The sequence below is a fragment of the Epithele typhae genome (genome assembly GCF_022376455.1).
Source record: "Epithele typhae strain CBS 203.58 chromosome Unknown BXZ73scaffold_29, whole genome shotgun sequence".
NCBI classification, from domain to species: Eukaryota; Fungi; Basidiomycota; class Agaricomycetes; order Polyporales; family Epitheliaceae; genus Epithele; species Epithele typhae.
This window is the reverse complement of record NW_025954220.1, coordinates 254,774-269,457: the sequence shown is the minus strand read 5'-3', so window position 1 is coordinate 269,457 and position 14,684 is coordinate 254,774. Positions and strand designations below refer to the sequence as shown.

The following is a 14,684-nucleotide window of genomic DNA, read 5'->3' as shown; positions in this document are numbered from 1 at the left end:
GATCATATGCAAACTCCACGGAACGAGATAGTCCTGTGTGACTCGATTGTTGTGGACAAACAATAGATACGATCGGGTCTGAATCCGCGGTTGATGGCTGACCTAGTGATCATCATTTCGAGCCACTTACTCGTTACTTACTTTGCTTTAAATCTCGTCAGAGTGGTCAGCCATATTGACGCCCATTTTATCTTTTATCGAACTTCCTATTGGCGCTACCCTGCCATCTTCCTCCCTCTACTTATCCGTTCCCCCCTCTCCCCCACGACGCAGCTATGCGGTACTATGAACAACGCTACCCGGAGGTGGACGAGCTTGTGATGGTGCAGGTGCGCCAGATCGCTGAGATGGGTGCCTACGTAAAGCTGGTATGTTCTACTTGTCTGCGGTCGAAGTCGAAATGCCCGAGGTCCGTCCCCGGACCAGGGTACCTAATCACTGCACACCAAATAGCTCGAGTACGACAACATCGAGGGAATGATTCTTCTCTCTGAGCTCTCGCGGAGACGTATCCGATCGATCCAGAAGCTCATCCGCGTCGGACGGAATGAGGTCGTCGTCGTCCTCCGAGTCGACAAGGAGAAGGGTGCGTCGTGCTCCCTCGACCGTAGAGTGTGCATCGCTGAACGTATTCCACTTACCCTCTTCCCCCGTCTCTGCCTCCCCAATGCACATCCGTCCTCCCAGGCTACATCGACCTCTCAAAACGCCGCGTCTCGCCGGAGGACATCACCAAGTGCGAGGAACGCTACATGAAATCCAAGACCATCGCCTCGATCATGCGCCATGTCGCATCCAAGGTGCCCGCGGTGAACGGCGAGGTGCTCGACGGCGAGCAAGCAAAGCAGGCGGAGGCGGAGGCCACCGAGACCAAGCGCGCGCGCCGCGCGGCGAAGCGCGAGGGCCATGAGGACGAGCTCGCCGCTGTGGGCGGCGCTGACGGGGCGGTGGGCGGCATCGACGCGAACGAGGAGGCGCGCCTCGAGCAGCTGTACGAGCAGATCGCGTGGCCGCTCGGGCGCAAGTATGGGCACACGTACGACGCGTTTAAGCTCGCGCTGACGTGAGTCGCTTTTTCTTCCGTGAGCGTATTCTGCTGGTGGATCACGGGAGGCGCTTTGCATGATGTCTGGGTGGAGGGCTGACGTCCTGGTTGGTTGCAGCGAATCTGAAACCGTTTTCTCTCAACTCCCCACCCCCGTCCAGCCAGCCGTCCTCAGCGTCCTCCTGAGTACGATCGCACGGCGACTCACCCCTCAACCCATCAAACTCCGTGCCGATATCGAGCTTACCTGTTACACACCTGCCGGCATCGACGCCATCAAGAAGGCGCTTCGGGCAGGAGAGAGCCAGAGCACGGAGGCCGTGCCGATCAAGGCGAAGCTTGTGGCCCCACCGTTGTACGTTCTCAGCACGAACGCCACGGACAAGGTGCGTTGTCGCTTGCCAGACTAAGGGTGAAGGAGCGCGTGCTCACTCGTACATATGTACGTACAGTACGCGGCTGTCGACCGCCTGGAACGTGCAATCGAGTCCATCCAGTCAACAATCGAGGACCAGGGTGGAGCCCTTGTTGTGAAGATGAAGGTACGTCTCTTGCCGTTCACAGCTCTAGCGTCAGCGATGAACCGCCCCTCCACCTTCACAGCCAAAGGCGGTCTCGGAGACGGAAGAGCAGGACCTCGCACAGCTCATGGCAAAGGCGGGACAAGAAAACGCCGAAGTGTCTGGCGACGAGGACGAAGAAGAGGCATTGTAGAGCTCGTACGGATCCTGCCGCTCCCATTCTCTCCCCTACCACCTCACCTCGTACGTGTAGTACTATCACACTGTAGCCATTGCCATCGAACCCTGGTTGTATCCTTGATGTATCTTTGGCTTCCGCTGTAGAACTTATCTAGCTCAGAACTTGGAACGACGGGTCATTATGGGCACTCAAGTACTCAAGGTTCGTGCTGACAAAACTCAGCGGTGCCTGCATCGGCGACAGGCCTGTGTTCAATTAGGAAAAGCACTGTGATCCGGGGTACCGTGTACAGCAACCAAGACGTCGCTCCACGTTGAGGGACCGACGCGACATTACGTATCGTACTTTGTATGTGTGGTTCGTGTTCTCTATGGAAGTCTATGGTGGGCGTGCGGGTGGAAACGTGGGTCATAGGTTGTTGAGTACCCGGCTAGCGAGTTCGAAGCCAAGGAACGTCGCCCCGTTCGCGAACGGGGACCTGGTGCGGGCGGCGATGTCGTCAGTGGAAGAGGTTAACGGGCGACGAGAGGAGCGGATGCGCACCTGATGAGCGTGGGGCCGAGACCGCGGGTGAACGCGGCGAGGCCCTCCGTCCGCCACACGGTGCGGACGCAGTCGAGCGTCGATTTGTACTTCTGCCCGTCCGCCGCGGAGAAGCCGTCGGTCTGCATGCGGGACTTGATCATGTCGATGGGGTAGATGATGGCCCAGAGCTGGCGAGCGCGGGAGGCGATCGAGGGAGAAGGAAGAAGCGGCGTGAGATGAATGTGCGAACGATGGCGGCCGGGGCGTCGCGCAGAAGGAAGGCATGCAGGGTCGCGTACTCACAGCGTAGCCCGCGGCGGCCCCGAAGAGAACCGCGTTCGCGGGATTGACCTGGTCTCGGCGGATGCCCTTGCTCGCCAGCTCGCGCTGCATGAGCTTCTCGTACGCCCAGAAGTAGATGCCGTAGCCGAGAGCCTCGCGGTAGAGGGTGACGACCTGGCCCTTGTAGATACCCGCAATCCCGTGCTGCCTGGAGATCTTCTTGATAGCGTCCAGAGGACCGGCGTAGACCGGGTTGGCCGCAGATTGCGTTTGTAGCCCTGCGGATGCCACGGGTGTGAGCGTCAGCAGGACAATGAGGCGCTTCGCGTGGACAATGCAAGGGTTGTTTCCATGAGGCAGGGTTAACGTAGGGGAGAACGCCGTGGACATAGAGAGTGGAACCGGATGATGTGCGACTCACGAATGCGGATATGCTCGACAGGTCCTGAGACAACTCCATTCGCAACACCGGCCACCGAGCCAGCGAGGAAGAGTTGGCCACTGGAGAGGGTCATTCCATCCGGTCCTCCCCGCCCGTTCCGCAAGTTTTGTTGCGCAAAGTAGCGTTTTGTCGACTCGAGGGCGCCGAACTGGATGGAGACGCAAACGCCGATACCGAGCAGGGGTGTTAGGGTGCCCTATATGCGCGCCAGGCACGGTATGGTGGAGGGAGGAAGACCATGTTTAGTGCACTGGCAACGACGGGGCGACACGAGGCGCACCAAACCTTGTAGAATGCGAGCGGGCCCTCGTTCTTGAGAATGCCGGTCGCGCAATCCATCATGCCCTTGTACGTTCCCGCGGGCGCGGTTTGCATCCGCTGGGTGTCGGAAAAGGGTGTGTCATTTCGTGGGCTCTAGCCGCCTTGAAGCGTGGCGCAAGAGGAGGTGCCAACGTACCACCTTGACAATGTCAAACGGCTGCCCAACTAGCACCTGTTCGCGTGGCGCCGTGGTCAGTCACGTCAGTCGAGGTGCAGCGGTGGCCGACCGTTCGGGGGCGGCACGCACCTGGGCGATGCCCCCAGCGGTGCCCGCGGTGAGATCCTTGACTGTTTTTGACATGGCACTGGGGTAGGGCACGCGCGAGGTGGGACGGGGGTGGGCGAGGGTGTCGTGCGAGGTGAAGCCGTCGAGTCAGCGTCGCCAGGAAATGCGCTCGGGCGAGAGCGAGACTGGCGCGATACCGTGCCGGGTGCCCGTAGACCAATCAAGACGCAGACGGAATCTTTACCCCGCATTAGCGACACGCACAGATAAGATTAGATGCGTGGTCTTGTCCCTCAGGTGCCTTGGACTGCCCTCTGCGTGATGAGCGGTGCAAAGCCGTCAGCCGCACACCAAAGGGGGCATAGTGGGACAAATACATAGGGCATGCCAGTGCATAACGATAACCACATACACATACAGGAAGGCGAATACGAATTAGAGTCCCGATGCCCTTCGAACAGCGAAAGAGTGCGCTCCCTCAAGGGGGACTGATCCTACAGTGCATATACCATTACTTTGCTAGTCTCCCGCGGTGCATCGTGCTTGGGTGGGTGAGGCTCCGGGGGTCCTCACATCTTCGCGCCCTCCCTCTTCTTCCTCGGCAGGGGGCCCGCCACGCTCCACCGCACGGGGTCGAGGTACTTCTGCTTTGCGCGGATGTCGGCCATGCGCCACTGGTGCTGCGACTCTGCCGACTCGCGAAGCCATGCTTGCGCGATTGCCTGTGCGGGCGAGAGTGCGGGGCGGGGCGTGGTGGGCGTAGTGGGCGTGCGATGCGGACCGGAGCGGGGTGCGTGCGTGGGCGACGGGGGGTCTGATGGCATCTGTGTGCGCAAGGGGGCGTCAGTGTGCGGGTCGTCTCTGATGCCGGACAACGGGCGGAGGCGTACAACGGTCATGAAGGGGTCGTCACATAAAGAAGGGCTAGCGTGCGGGGCGTGCAAGGTTGGGTCTTATATAAGATGTTTGTGGGACAAGCCGCTGGGTTATCGGAGATCGCATGACCGTGCTCGCTGGCCCCGCCGCGGTCGAGCAGAGTGGCGAGCGAGCAAAGTACATAGGAACAGCCCGAACGAGAGAGCCATTGCCGGCGGGCTCGCGTTCGGCCTACCATATATGGCAGTGTGAATAGGCGTCGGAAGGCGCCTGGCGTGTGTGCGGAGAAAGCGCGAGGAATGATGAGCGACGGAGCACCTACCACAGTGCAAACCCACACGGGCCGGGGCGCGAACATCGTGCAGAGGAGGAGGGCGGGCGGAGGCGGCGGGGGCGACGGTGGTGGTTGGTGAGGACAGAGGGAGGTGGAGGCCGGGCGCAGTCGCGCGAGGGGTGGGTTAAGTATCTGGGCGCGCAGGGATATCACCTTGAGAACGCGACCAGTGCGGGGCAGGCCGCTGCTGAAAACGAGTTGCGTGACTCTCGTCAGGATGCCTAAACGGACGGACAATGGCGAGACCGCAGACCGATGCATCTCCCTGCGGGCGGATGTCCTCCATCGGGCGAAGAGGGCCATCACAAGGAGCAGCCCTTGCGCTCGTTGCGGGCTGTGTCAGAGTCAATGTCGGTCGCATTCGCCCCAGCGCAATAGGGTTTGCGGCACATATGGCGAGGCGTGCCCGGGTGCGGGGATGTCCCAGGTTCGACGCCTTCGTGGCCGCACCGAAAACATGTGGAGGCCGTCTGCGCCCTGTCAAAAGCGTCCGTGCGTGGGGTCCCAGCACGTCGAGAAATAGCGGTCGACGGACATTGATCCTGCGCCGACGGCCCTGTGCAGCCGGGTTCTCGCCCGCCACCCGCCCGCTTTTGTGCGTCGTGAAAGGAAAGGAGGACAGCCGGCAGGGGGCACGACGCCCGCGCCCGACGCGCCCCGACGCGTCGCGCGTCTCCCAGCCGTTGCCGGCGTGACCGCGCGCGGGCCCCTCGCGGTCCGGTTCCTCGTCCTCCTCCACAATGCCGACGCCGAGCTCGTTTCCATCGCCCGCCGCGGACCCCCCACCGCCTCCGTTAACTCGTCTTCTGCACCAGGCCCTCGGGTTCCTCGCCCTCGTCTGATGTGGCCAGCCACCACCAGTGCTCGTCAGCGTGAGTAAGCGTTCTCAGCCTCGGCCACCGGGAGTGCCCAAGCACGACATCCGCCATGCATTTCCCAATTCGCCCGCCGACTAATCAGAGACAATATCAGTACGCCGTCCCTGCGCTGCCGTCGCCGTTACCCGCCAACTCCCCCGCGCCGTCCACACCCTCCGCCGCCCTCGCTCGCAATTCGTTATGAGCACAGACCCGTAAGCATCTGCCTCCTGTCCCGCGCATGCCCCGCAGTCGCGCTAAGGCCGCATGCAGCTACGTCAACTTTTTCAGCGGCAATCCGCTCAACCGCCTCTCCTGGTTGCGCACGTCCCAGCCATTCCTCAACTCCATCATCCACGCTCCCTCCACGCGCTGGCTTGTATTCAATGACGGCCAGCCGCTTGCCCTCACCCCGCCGGACGATTCCTCCTCCGCCGTCAAGCAGTCCCTCGCCCGCCTGCACACGCACCACGTCCGCCCCCTGCTCGGCCCAGAACCTTTTTTCGCCCAGGGCCAGAACGAGGGCGAGCTTGCGCCGGAGGATGTAAAGAGCCTTGAGGCAGCTCGCTTGCGTGGTGCGCCCATCCTCTTCCTCGGCCTGCACGAGACCGAGTCCTCGATCGCCGCCGCCCTCCCGTCCACCGACTTCAGTGCGCACGCGGATATCAAGACCGTCATAGACAACATCAAGGGCGACGCCTACTTTTCTCTCGATGTGACCGATGTGCCCAAGGAGGAGGTCGATGCGGTCCTCAAGGCCGCGGCGGTGGACGCTTCAGACTCTAAGCTGGCGTTTGTCGAGCCGAGGTCGGCAATGACCACGCTAGAGCCGTTTGAGGGTGCCATTTTCGCGGAGGCGCGATGCATGGTCGACTGGAACGCGCGCAACAAGGTGTGTCTGCAACGGCCCATTATCTGTCCCCGATGCTGGGGCGACCGTGGATGACGAATGCGCGTTGTCCTCCAGTTCTGCCCCTCGTGCGGCTCGCCCGTTCACTCCGCATGGGCCGGCTGGAAGCTCACATGCTCAACGCTGCTCCCGTGGGCGGACAATGCCGGCAAGAAACCGTGCCCGACCGCGACCGGCCTCAACAACTTTTCGCACCCGCGCACGGATGCAGTGGTGATCATGACCGTGATCAACGAGACGGGCGACAAGGTGCTCCTCGGCCGTAACGTGCGTCGCGCCGCTATCGCTTAGCCACCTCCGGACACGCACTCACCCTCTCGCTTACCGTCCGCACGGCACGGCGCATGCCTTCTGGCTCGTAGAAGCGCTGGCCGGCCCTCTTCTACTCTTGCATGTCCGGCTTCATCGAGCCGGGCGAATCGTTTGAAGACGCAGTCCAGCGCGAGCTGTGGGAGGAGGCCGGCGTGAAGGTCTGGGACGTCCGCTACCACTCTTCTCAGCCTTGGGTGCGTCGTGTGTCTTTACATCGGACGCCCGCGCCGACGCGGGCCTTCTGGTCTCCGCGCGCGCGGTCCGTCTTCACGGCCGCAGCTTTGCTAGGCAGATCCCTAGCGGCACGGGCGGCGGCGGAATGTATAGTGCTGATGCTGATCCGGATCGACAGCCCTACCCGTCCACGCTCATGGTCGGCTTCCACGCAACCGCAAGCTCCGACGAGCCGCTGCGGACGGACCTCGACAACGAGCTCGACGGTGAGTGCCTCGCGTCCCCCCGCCCCTGCCCCCTCCCCGTGGCGCCCTGCGCTTACGCGAGCCGTCTCGCTGACGCCGCACCTTCCCTTTGCTTCCCTTCGACGCGTCCTGCCCCTGCCCCTGCCCCTGCCCCTGCACACGCCCGCAAACGCCGCGCCGCGCCGCAGAGGCCCGGTGGTTCACACGCGAAGAGGTGCTCGCGGTGCTCGCCCACGCCGAGGGCACGCGCCTCTCGCGCGCAGACCAGAAGGAGCTCGCCGCCGCCGCCGAGAAGACGAACCCGAACGTGAACGAGGTCCCGTCCGCGTACGCCGCCGCTCAGGCGCCGACGCACCCGGCCGGGCCTCGCTTCAAGCTCCCGCCGCTCACCGCGATAGGGGGCGTCATCATCCGCGAGTGGGCGCACGGGTGCGCGGGGCGGCAGCCCGCCGCTGCGGGGTCCGCCACCGTCACTGTCACTACACCCAATGCGAGCCTGTGATATGCGCTGAGGGAGCGGGGGGCGCGTGGGCGGTGGATGCTATTTTGCTGGCTAGAGCGTGGCACGCACGGACGCCTGTCGACCGTCGTCGCACGGGCGGCACGGCGGCTCACTAGCGGGCGACATGCGGGTGCTTCATGTTGTGTGTAGAGACGAGACAATTCAGTGCATCAAATCTTCAGCGTACAACAAGGTGCAAACGAGGTCGAGAGGCGTCTGTACAAATCGATGTCGGGTGCGCGGGCTGTGTGGTGGCCGTCAGGGCTACATGTGGAGAGGCAGAGAGATGAAACAAAAATGCGGGCGCGATCCAGCGTGGTCGTGCGTCGTGCGGCGACAAGAGGAACGAGGTGGGAGAATGTGTAAGAACGGACGAGGACGATGTAGAGTGAGGCGACGAGAACGGGGAGACGGAGATGCGTGGGGCACGGGGTATGACGTTACGTGCAGCCATGCGGGCGACACGAGCAGAGATGGGGGCGGATCGTTGTATTCGTAGTGCGTCTCGCGGCCTGCGCGAGCACGTCGTCGTTGGATGTCGATGACGGCGCTCGAGCCAAACTGGCAGAAGCCCTCGCATGCCGCGGAGTCGCGCAGGGCCGCCCGCACCGCACGGCAGCGAGCGCAGGTCAGGCGCCGCGCGGTCGCTCCCGCTCCTCGGGGCGAATCGTCCAGATGTTGCTCGGGCCCGTGCCCGACATGCGGAGGTTGCTGAGACGGCCAAGGAGGACGACGTCGTCTCCCTCCTGCCCGTGCGTGCGTCCCGGCGGTGTCGCGAGCGAGACGAGGGGCGGGCGCGGCGCGCGGGTGCAGCGTGCGCGACACGAGGCAGGTTTCCGGTTCCATTGCGGTGGATAAAAGCAGCGTGGTCAGCCCCAGCTCGCGCGATGACGTGACAGAACGCCAGTCCGCGGGCACGCACCTCGAGAATGCGGTCGACCCCCGCCCCACGTGAGCCTGCAGGGACATGCACCCCGCTCGCGCCTGGAGGCGTCGACTCGCTGCGGGTCGGACGCCGGCCGATGGGCAGGGGTGCGCCGGGGATGCCCGCGCCATGCTGCTTCCTTGCGCGCCAGCGTGTGCGGGGTGCGGATACCCTGCGAGCGCGCGCTGCTGTGGCATCTGCTGGCCCGCGAGGGTGAGCCCTTGCGTCTGGCGGCCGGACACGTTCGTCGGCGAGGCGGGGTGCGGCGAGTGCAAGACCGGGAAGTGGGGCCCTTGTCCGTGCGGATACGCCGCGTGGACGCTGTTCGCGGGGGGTATGAGGAGCGACTGGCGGCGACAGGGAGGCGGGAAGTGGGTAAGTGTGCCAAGATCTGGATCGATAGAGCGCGATCGGAAACGTACTCGCAAGTGCTGAGGCTGTCGCGGTGTGCCCACGTCTTCCTCCTCCGCGAGCCGTCGGACCTCGCGCTGCATGCGTCGCGCGCGAGTGATGGCGACCCCCGCCCGGCGCGTCTTCTTCTTCTTGGGCTGCTGGCCCTCGCCTCCGCCCTCTTGCTGCTGCTCGTAGTCGTCCGCTTCCCCGTCCTCGTCTACACCGCCATACTGTACCTGAGCGGACAGGAGCTGGTCGGCATATGAAAGTTCGGGTTCTGCAGCTATGGTGAGGGCATCAGGGCCGGTCCTCCTCATGGTGTTGGCCGCCAGAGCCTGGTGGTCGTTTCCGGTGCGTGCCCCTCCCCAAGACGAAGACGATGGAGTCGGATAGTGGACATGCTGGACGGGCCGCTCGCAGGACCAGGGAGTAGCCAGGGCTGGTGTCGTTCAGGCGCGGATGCAAGGGGTTTGGTGGGGTCGGAGGTAGAGGTGGTGGAGGCCCTCGGAGAAGAAGAGGATTCGGTAAGAGAACAAGTAGCAGAGAGTGAAGCGGCGGCGCATGACTGCAAGCCTGTTTCGTTGCCAACTCCGCATTGTGTAGGAGCGACCGTAAGGGGCCACAGAGAAGCGTCAGACCCTCCAGGATCCGCTGAGCGCCGCGAGCGTCCTATGTCCGATTCGGACTGGGGTGTGCCGTTGCGTAGCAGATAAGTAAAACGAGGAAAGCGGTCGGTAGCCTGTTGGGCATGGGCCACAGAGATGTCCCGGATCTCTGTATCGACCGGGGTGAGCGGGCGGGAGGGGGGAACAATAGATGCTGAGGTAAGCAACCGAGATTGAGAGCCCGAGATGACGTCCGAAGCTAGATTGTTCTGCGATAGGGTTCCGTCCAGTCCCAGCCGTGCCTGAGCCCGGAGCGGGGTCCAGCGAGAGAGCGTGAGCGAGAGCGAGAGCGTGCGCAGCTCCCCAGGCGGCAGCCCCGTCCTCATGTCCTCTGGCAGGATCGACCCTGACTGCAGCCTGGTAGGTCGCCGAGCGGACACGGAGCAAGTCTCGCGTTCGGTGGAAGTCGAAGTGCCCCACGACAGTTCGCTGTTGAGGGTCCGATGGCGATCTGCGGAGTCAAGTGAGCCAGAGACCGAGAGCAAGGGAGAACGCTTACTCGCTAGGAGAACCATCGTGGGCGCGGGGGTAGCTCCCGCGATCAGCGAGTGCCGGATGCAGAAGGCTGGTCGCAGCGGTGTTTGAATGGACTGGCCAGGTGTTGTGGGTTACCAACGACGAGCAGCAGGTGCTAGACGGAGACAGGAAGGCCAACACGCTGCCTGAGAGCGTCGGCTATCGGGGTGATGGCTGTCGCGGGACACAGGCGGGGCGGTCGAGAGGTCGAGGGTGACGCAAGTGCCGAGGCGCAGAGACGAGGAAACACGCTGCCAGAACCAGGAGCGCGGTTACGTGAGGGATGTCGCAGGGTGGATGTCGCAGGGTGGGCGGGAGAGGGAGGAGGACGACGCGCGGCGGGCAGGAGGTGCGGAGAGAGAGAGACGAGCGGCCGGTTTGGCCTGGGCGACAGACGTCAACCAGCACGTGCAGCTTCCGGTCGGCTTGCTCGGTTCTCTTCACGCCTCCGCCGCGGACGCCGCAGGCCCTGCCTGCAGTGTGCGGAGAGGGCGTCATGAGAAAGTAGGACGCGCTCGGACAGTGCACGCCCTCGCTGTGCCCAGCCGAAGCCCTGCTTTTCATACCGAGCAGATTGATCGAGAAGCCCGGCAGGAAGCCCAAACACAAATCCGCCCACACGAGCGCGGCGATCAAAGACGGAAGAGAGACCATGTGACCCTCTGGCACACAGGCCGATAGATTGGAGACATATGCACAGACTTCGGGTTGTGAGAGCGGATGGCCAAGAACCCATCCTCCTGTTCTGGCCAGTGGTCCCTGTTCGCAGGCCAGTCAGGCCTGATATCAAACAAGTCGTAGGAAATCCATACCATATCGTCCAGCGCGATGCGTACATGAGCTCTTGGATTTCCTTCTAGAGCAAACGTCCTTCTAAAGCAACCCGAGCTCAGCTGAGGCAGTTCTTATGGTGTGACACACGCCTGCGCTTCTGGCGCGCCATTGTGACCGAGGCTAACTTGAACCGCCACCAGGTATTGTTTCTCGAATACCGTGCGCTTCTTGACCGATATCCGCCGGGGTTAATATTGCACTAGCACTAGTTACTGTGAAGAGTCCATGCTCTGGAAGATCTTCGGACATGAGTTCGATCTTCGGAGCTGGCCCGCGAACAGCATGTTGGCGGGCAGCAGGCGGGGGGCCGCGGAGGTGCTCAGGATGCTGGAACCCAACGTGCTTCGCAACACAGCAGTGAGAATTCGCAGCAGGGAGAGACTGCGACGGACCGTCCATGTGGGAGCACAGGGGCTCATCGTCGTCGTTGCGAACGAAGTCCCATGACAGACGCCCGGGATTGTCCGACAACCTCGGACGGGTCCACATGGTCGGTCGCGGGCCGTGCCTCGAGCAGCTGGGGCCATCCGCCTCCGCTGCGACAGCCGGCAGCAATGCGTCTCTCTTCCACTCGCCCACTCCTCGCGCGGCCCAGCGACGCTCCCCTGCTCATCTCCGCGGCCCTCTGACACTCGTCTCGCCCGCCCGTCTCGCTGCTCCAAGAGTCCGCCATGAAGGCCGCCATCCACAAGAAGGAGAAACAGTTCGCCGAGTCTTATGCCACCAACCTGGCGGACGCGCGACACCTCCAGCGCACCCTCGAGGACGACATCCTGCCGGGCATGGCGGACGAGCTCGGTCTCGATGGGGCCGGCGAGCAGCGTGCCTTGCAGTGGCTCCACGATCTCCGTGCGTGTGTCGGTTTGCCTTTGGCGTGCGCGTGTCTGACGTCCCCCCGCGTCCGCTCCCTCGGGTAGAGTCCATATTCCGGCTGCTGCGTGTAAGCTTGTTCGACGTCGCTCGTATATGCGCCACCGCTTACGCGTCGATCCCCCCAGCGTCACAAGTTCACCTCGTCCTTCGCCCTGGAAAACGCACGAGATGTCCTCTTGTGGCGGTTAGCTATCATACCCCCAACAATACCTCGTCCGATACCTACCTTCATGCAGTGTCTCCCGCTGGACTCGCTGGATCCATTCGGTCGTCCCATTGTGGTCATCAAGCTAACTACGATGTTGGAGTCATCGGCGGACGTTCGTACCGCTCTCATCCAATATATCGAAACGCTACGACGGAACCTTGTTGCGATGAACCTCGAGAAGCACAAGAGCTGTGGTAAGGAGGGGGACGTACGCCCTATACTTCAATATGTTGCCTTGGTGGACATCGGAGGCATTTCCGTGCAGAGTGTCGTGAGTAAATGTGTATCCGTGATCTCGAATCCAGCTCTCAAAATGCTTCCAGAGCGTCGAATTACTCACCTGGTTCGTCTATGAGCTAATACCTCGTTTTCCCGGAATGCTTGCTGCTCGTATGTTTTTTGCTGTTATCTCTAGGCACTGAGACTGACCCGCGCACAAGTATTAATACTCAATTACTCTTGGGCGCACGCCGGACTTTGGAGCATTGTCAAGTGAGGCGGTATTATATGTCCGGTGTTCTTGAATGCTAACCCCAGGCACCCCAGGCGAGTGTTACCTAAGTCTGCACTCGCACGGATATTTTTTCCGACAGAGAAAGAGTTGCTGGAGTACCTATCCCCTGCGGTCATACCACAAGGTGAGGCGCACAATATCCGTTCGCTCGCTCGGCACTCATTCATGCAACAGATTACGGCGGCAATCTGCTCCCTCTATCTCAGCTTGAGGATCCCTTGGAGAACTTCATGGTCGACGACCCTGGCCCTGCTGATCCAGATGGCCCATCTCGGTCTTCCACCAACAGTTCCGCTCACGACCTGCCCGTGTCCGAGCAGCCGAAGAACGATCTCTCTCGCGTCCCGTCAATGTCCCCAACCTCGCATCTCAATCCGTACTTTGGCTACCCCGTCTCTGCCCAGGGGGCACCGACCCCGCGGCTCAGACATGGGCGGCAGCGGAAACGAGATCTCGTCCGGACGCTTGTGTTGCTCTGGTGGGACAAGTGGAAGGACCGGGCCACGGTGCTCCTCTGTGTCGCCCTGCTCGTCATGTCGTTTAGGCTTAGACGACACCCATCTCTCGTCGGCTGGCGGCAGGGCGTGTGGGCGCTCCTTCGTCTACCTGTTCGCCCACGTCCATAATGTCATCCCATGTCTCGATTTCTGTCCGCAGAAATGTCCCCAAGGACCCCAAGGAACATCTTGGATCTCCAGACTACCCACCTGCATCACGCTCTCGACATCTCGACATCGTCTTCCAGTTCAGCGGCTGCGACTTGTGGCCACGAGCGCGATCCCCGGATCCCCTCCAAGGCCCCGATCTGACGGAGCGTGCAGCGCCCTGGTGATACTATTCTACCCCCCTCGCGCTCGCGGTGTGTCGTAACAGGACCATTCTCGCGTGGACAGCCCACTCTGTGTCCAGCGACGCGTTTCGAGCGCGACGGTGGAGGCTAGAGCAGGACCCGACCTTCATTGGCAGGCGAGGATCGGTCGGCGGCGGCGACCTCGAGACACCCTCCGCTGCCGTCGCCGTCGACTCCGCTGCCGTCGTCCCGGACTCCGTTGCCCGGTGTCAGAGAACTCTGACTGAACGTGAGGATGTGAGCTTGTCCACCGCCTCGTCCAGTCTGCACCCGAACCTCCTCCGCGACCTCGGGGGAGTCGTCCACGTTCCTCGCCGCTGGCTGCGCGTGGTGACAGCGGCGTCTTGCGCGGGGTTTGCCCGTTCGAGCGTAGCCCGACGGCGTCGCGTCGTGGGTATGGTGCTTCGGCGTTGAATATTGGATATCCGAGCCCGGTTCCGGAGCGTCATTGGATCGACCCCCCGTCTTCAGCGCCTTGCGGGCCGCGTTACGTGGGTGGGTGGCCAGATCCGATGTTCCGACCTGAAGAATGTGGCGCTCTGAGCTCTCTGCTGGCATCACGGTGATTAGGAGTTCGCATGGCGCGACTGCCGATTCCACCCCAGTGGACGTCCGAGTGGCTGCCCACCCCGGGGAGGCGGTCGAACGTCGGGAGAATCTCTGGGACGTCGCCAAGGACACAAGGGCATTCCACGTGGGGGTGTCGTAGGATGACTTGAGGCATGGTCAGGCAATTAGGTGGGTGCTCGTAGCTTAATGCAACCTCCCCCAATAGCGAATATCTTCCATTCGTTCCCTCGATATTAACGTGCCTTGGACACCGCTGAACACATTTGCGTGGATCCCTCTCCGGAAGCGCTCCGAGCCCACGACTAGGTTACCCAGGTCGAGCGCCGGCTTAAGGCTGCTTAAGGCTGCTTAAGGCTGGCGCTGAACCACAGCGCCCGTCCCGGTGTGGAGGCCGACAGTCGGGACCGTGTAAAGACATTGTCTTTTCGCAATCAAGCTTTTCGGGTTGTGGCCGACCCGGATCTTGGCGCGCAAGTGTCCGCTTCTCCTTTGAGCCGAGGCTCAGCGGGCGAGGTTCAGACAGTCTGTCACCTTCGCTGCCGGGATCTTCGCCCGCAAGTCGCACCTTCATTAATATTATGGG

The 14,684-nt window shown here is 62.5% G+C and overlaps 5 protein-coding genes across 5 annotated transcripts; 3 read left to right on the top strand and 2 right to left on the bottom strand.

Annotated features, from left to right (window-relative positions):
- Nucleotides 1–275: 275 nt before the first annotated feature.
- Nucleotides 276–1,759, top strand: BXZ73DRAFT_90415 (eukaryotic translation initiation factor 2 subunit alpha; the record flags this gene model as incomplete). The annotated part of the gene is made up of 6 exons (XM_048025626.1): nucleotides 276–368; nucleotides 454–586; nucleotides 688–1,063; nucleotides 1,164–1,431; nucleotides 1,498–1,587; nucleotides 1,649–1,759. 6 exons carry the CDS (start codon nucleotides 276–278, stop codon nucleotides 1,757–1,759), a joined length of 1,071 nt encoding a protein of 356 aa, XP_047877194.1.
- Nucleotides 1,760–2,155: 396 nt separating this feature from the next.
- Nucleotides 2,156–3,618, bottom strand: BXZ73DRAFT_102095 (mitochondrial carrier; the record flags this gene model as incomplete). Its single annotated transcript, XM_048015111.1, has 7 exons — nucleotides 2,156–2,225; nucleotides 2,291–2,460; nucleotides 2,576–2,832; nucleotides 2,976–3,192; nucleotides 3,282–3,374; nucleotides 3,454–3,489; nucleotides 3,565–3,618. The coding sequence occupies 7 exons, from the start codon at nucleotides 3,616–3,618 to the stop codon at nucleotides 2,156–2,158; spliced, it is 897 nt and encodes a 298-aa protein (XP_047877193.1).
- A 494-nt stretch (nucleotides 3,619–4,112) lies between these two features.
- Nucleotides 4,113–4,442, bottom strand: BXZ73DRAFT_102094 (uncharacterized protein; the record flags this gene model as incomplete). The annotated part of the gene is made up of 2 exons (XM_048015110.1): nucleotides 4,113–4,367; nucleotides 4,434–4,442. The coding sequence occupies 2 exons, from the start codon at nucleotides 4,440–4,442 to the stop codon at nucleotides 4,113–4,115; spliced, it is 264 nt and encodes an 87-aa protein (XP_047877192.1).
- A 1,369-nt stretch (nucleotides 4,443–5,811) lies between these two features.
- On the top strand, nucleotides 5,812–7,753 carry BXZ73DRAFT_102093 (NUDIX hydrolase domain-like protein; the record flags this gene model as incomplete). Its single annotated transcript, XM_048015109.1, has 6 exons — nucleotides 5,812–5,825; nucleotides 5,884–6,502; nucleotides 6,578–6,787; nucleotides 6,883–7,026; nucleotides 7,185–7,272; nucleotides 7,440–7,753. The coding sequence occupies 6 exons, from the start codon at nucleotides 5,812–5,814 to the stop codon at nucleotides 7,751–7,753; spliced, it is 1,389 nt and encodes a 462-aa protein (XP_047877191.1).
- A 4,004-nt stretch (nucleotides 7,754–11,757) lies between these two features.
- BXZ73DRAFT_102091 (CRAL/TRIO domain-containing protein) lies at nucleotides 11,758–13,307 on the top strand (the record flags this gene model as incomplete). The annotated part of the gene is made up of 7 exons (XM_048015108.1): nucleotides 11,758–11,935; nucleotides 12,004–12,026; nucleotides 12,085–12,438; nucleotides 12,491–12,557; nucleotides 12,608–12,659; nucleotides 12,714–12,805; nucleotides 12,856–13,307. 7 exons carry the CDS (start codon nucleotides 11,758–11,760, stop codon nucleotides 13,305–13,307), a joined length of 1,218 nt encoding a protein of 405 aa, XP_047877190.1.
- Nucleotides 13,308–14,684: the final 1,377 nt, after the last annotated feature.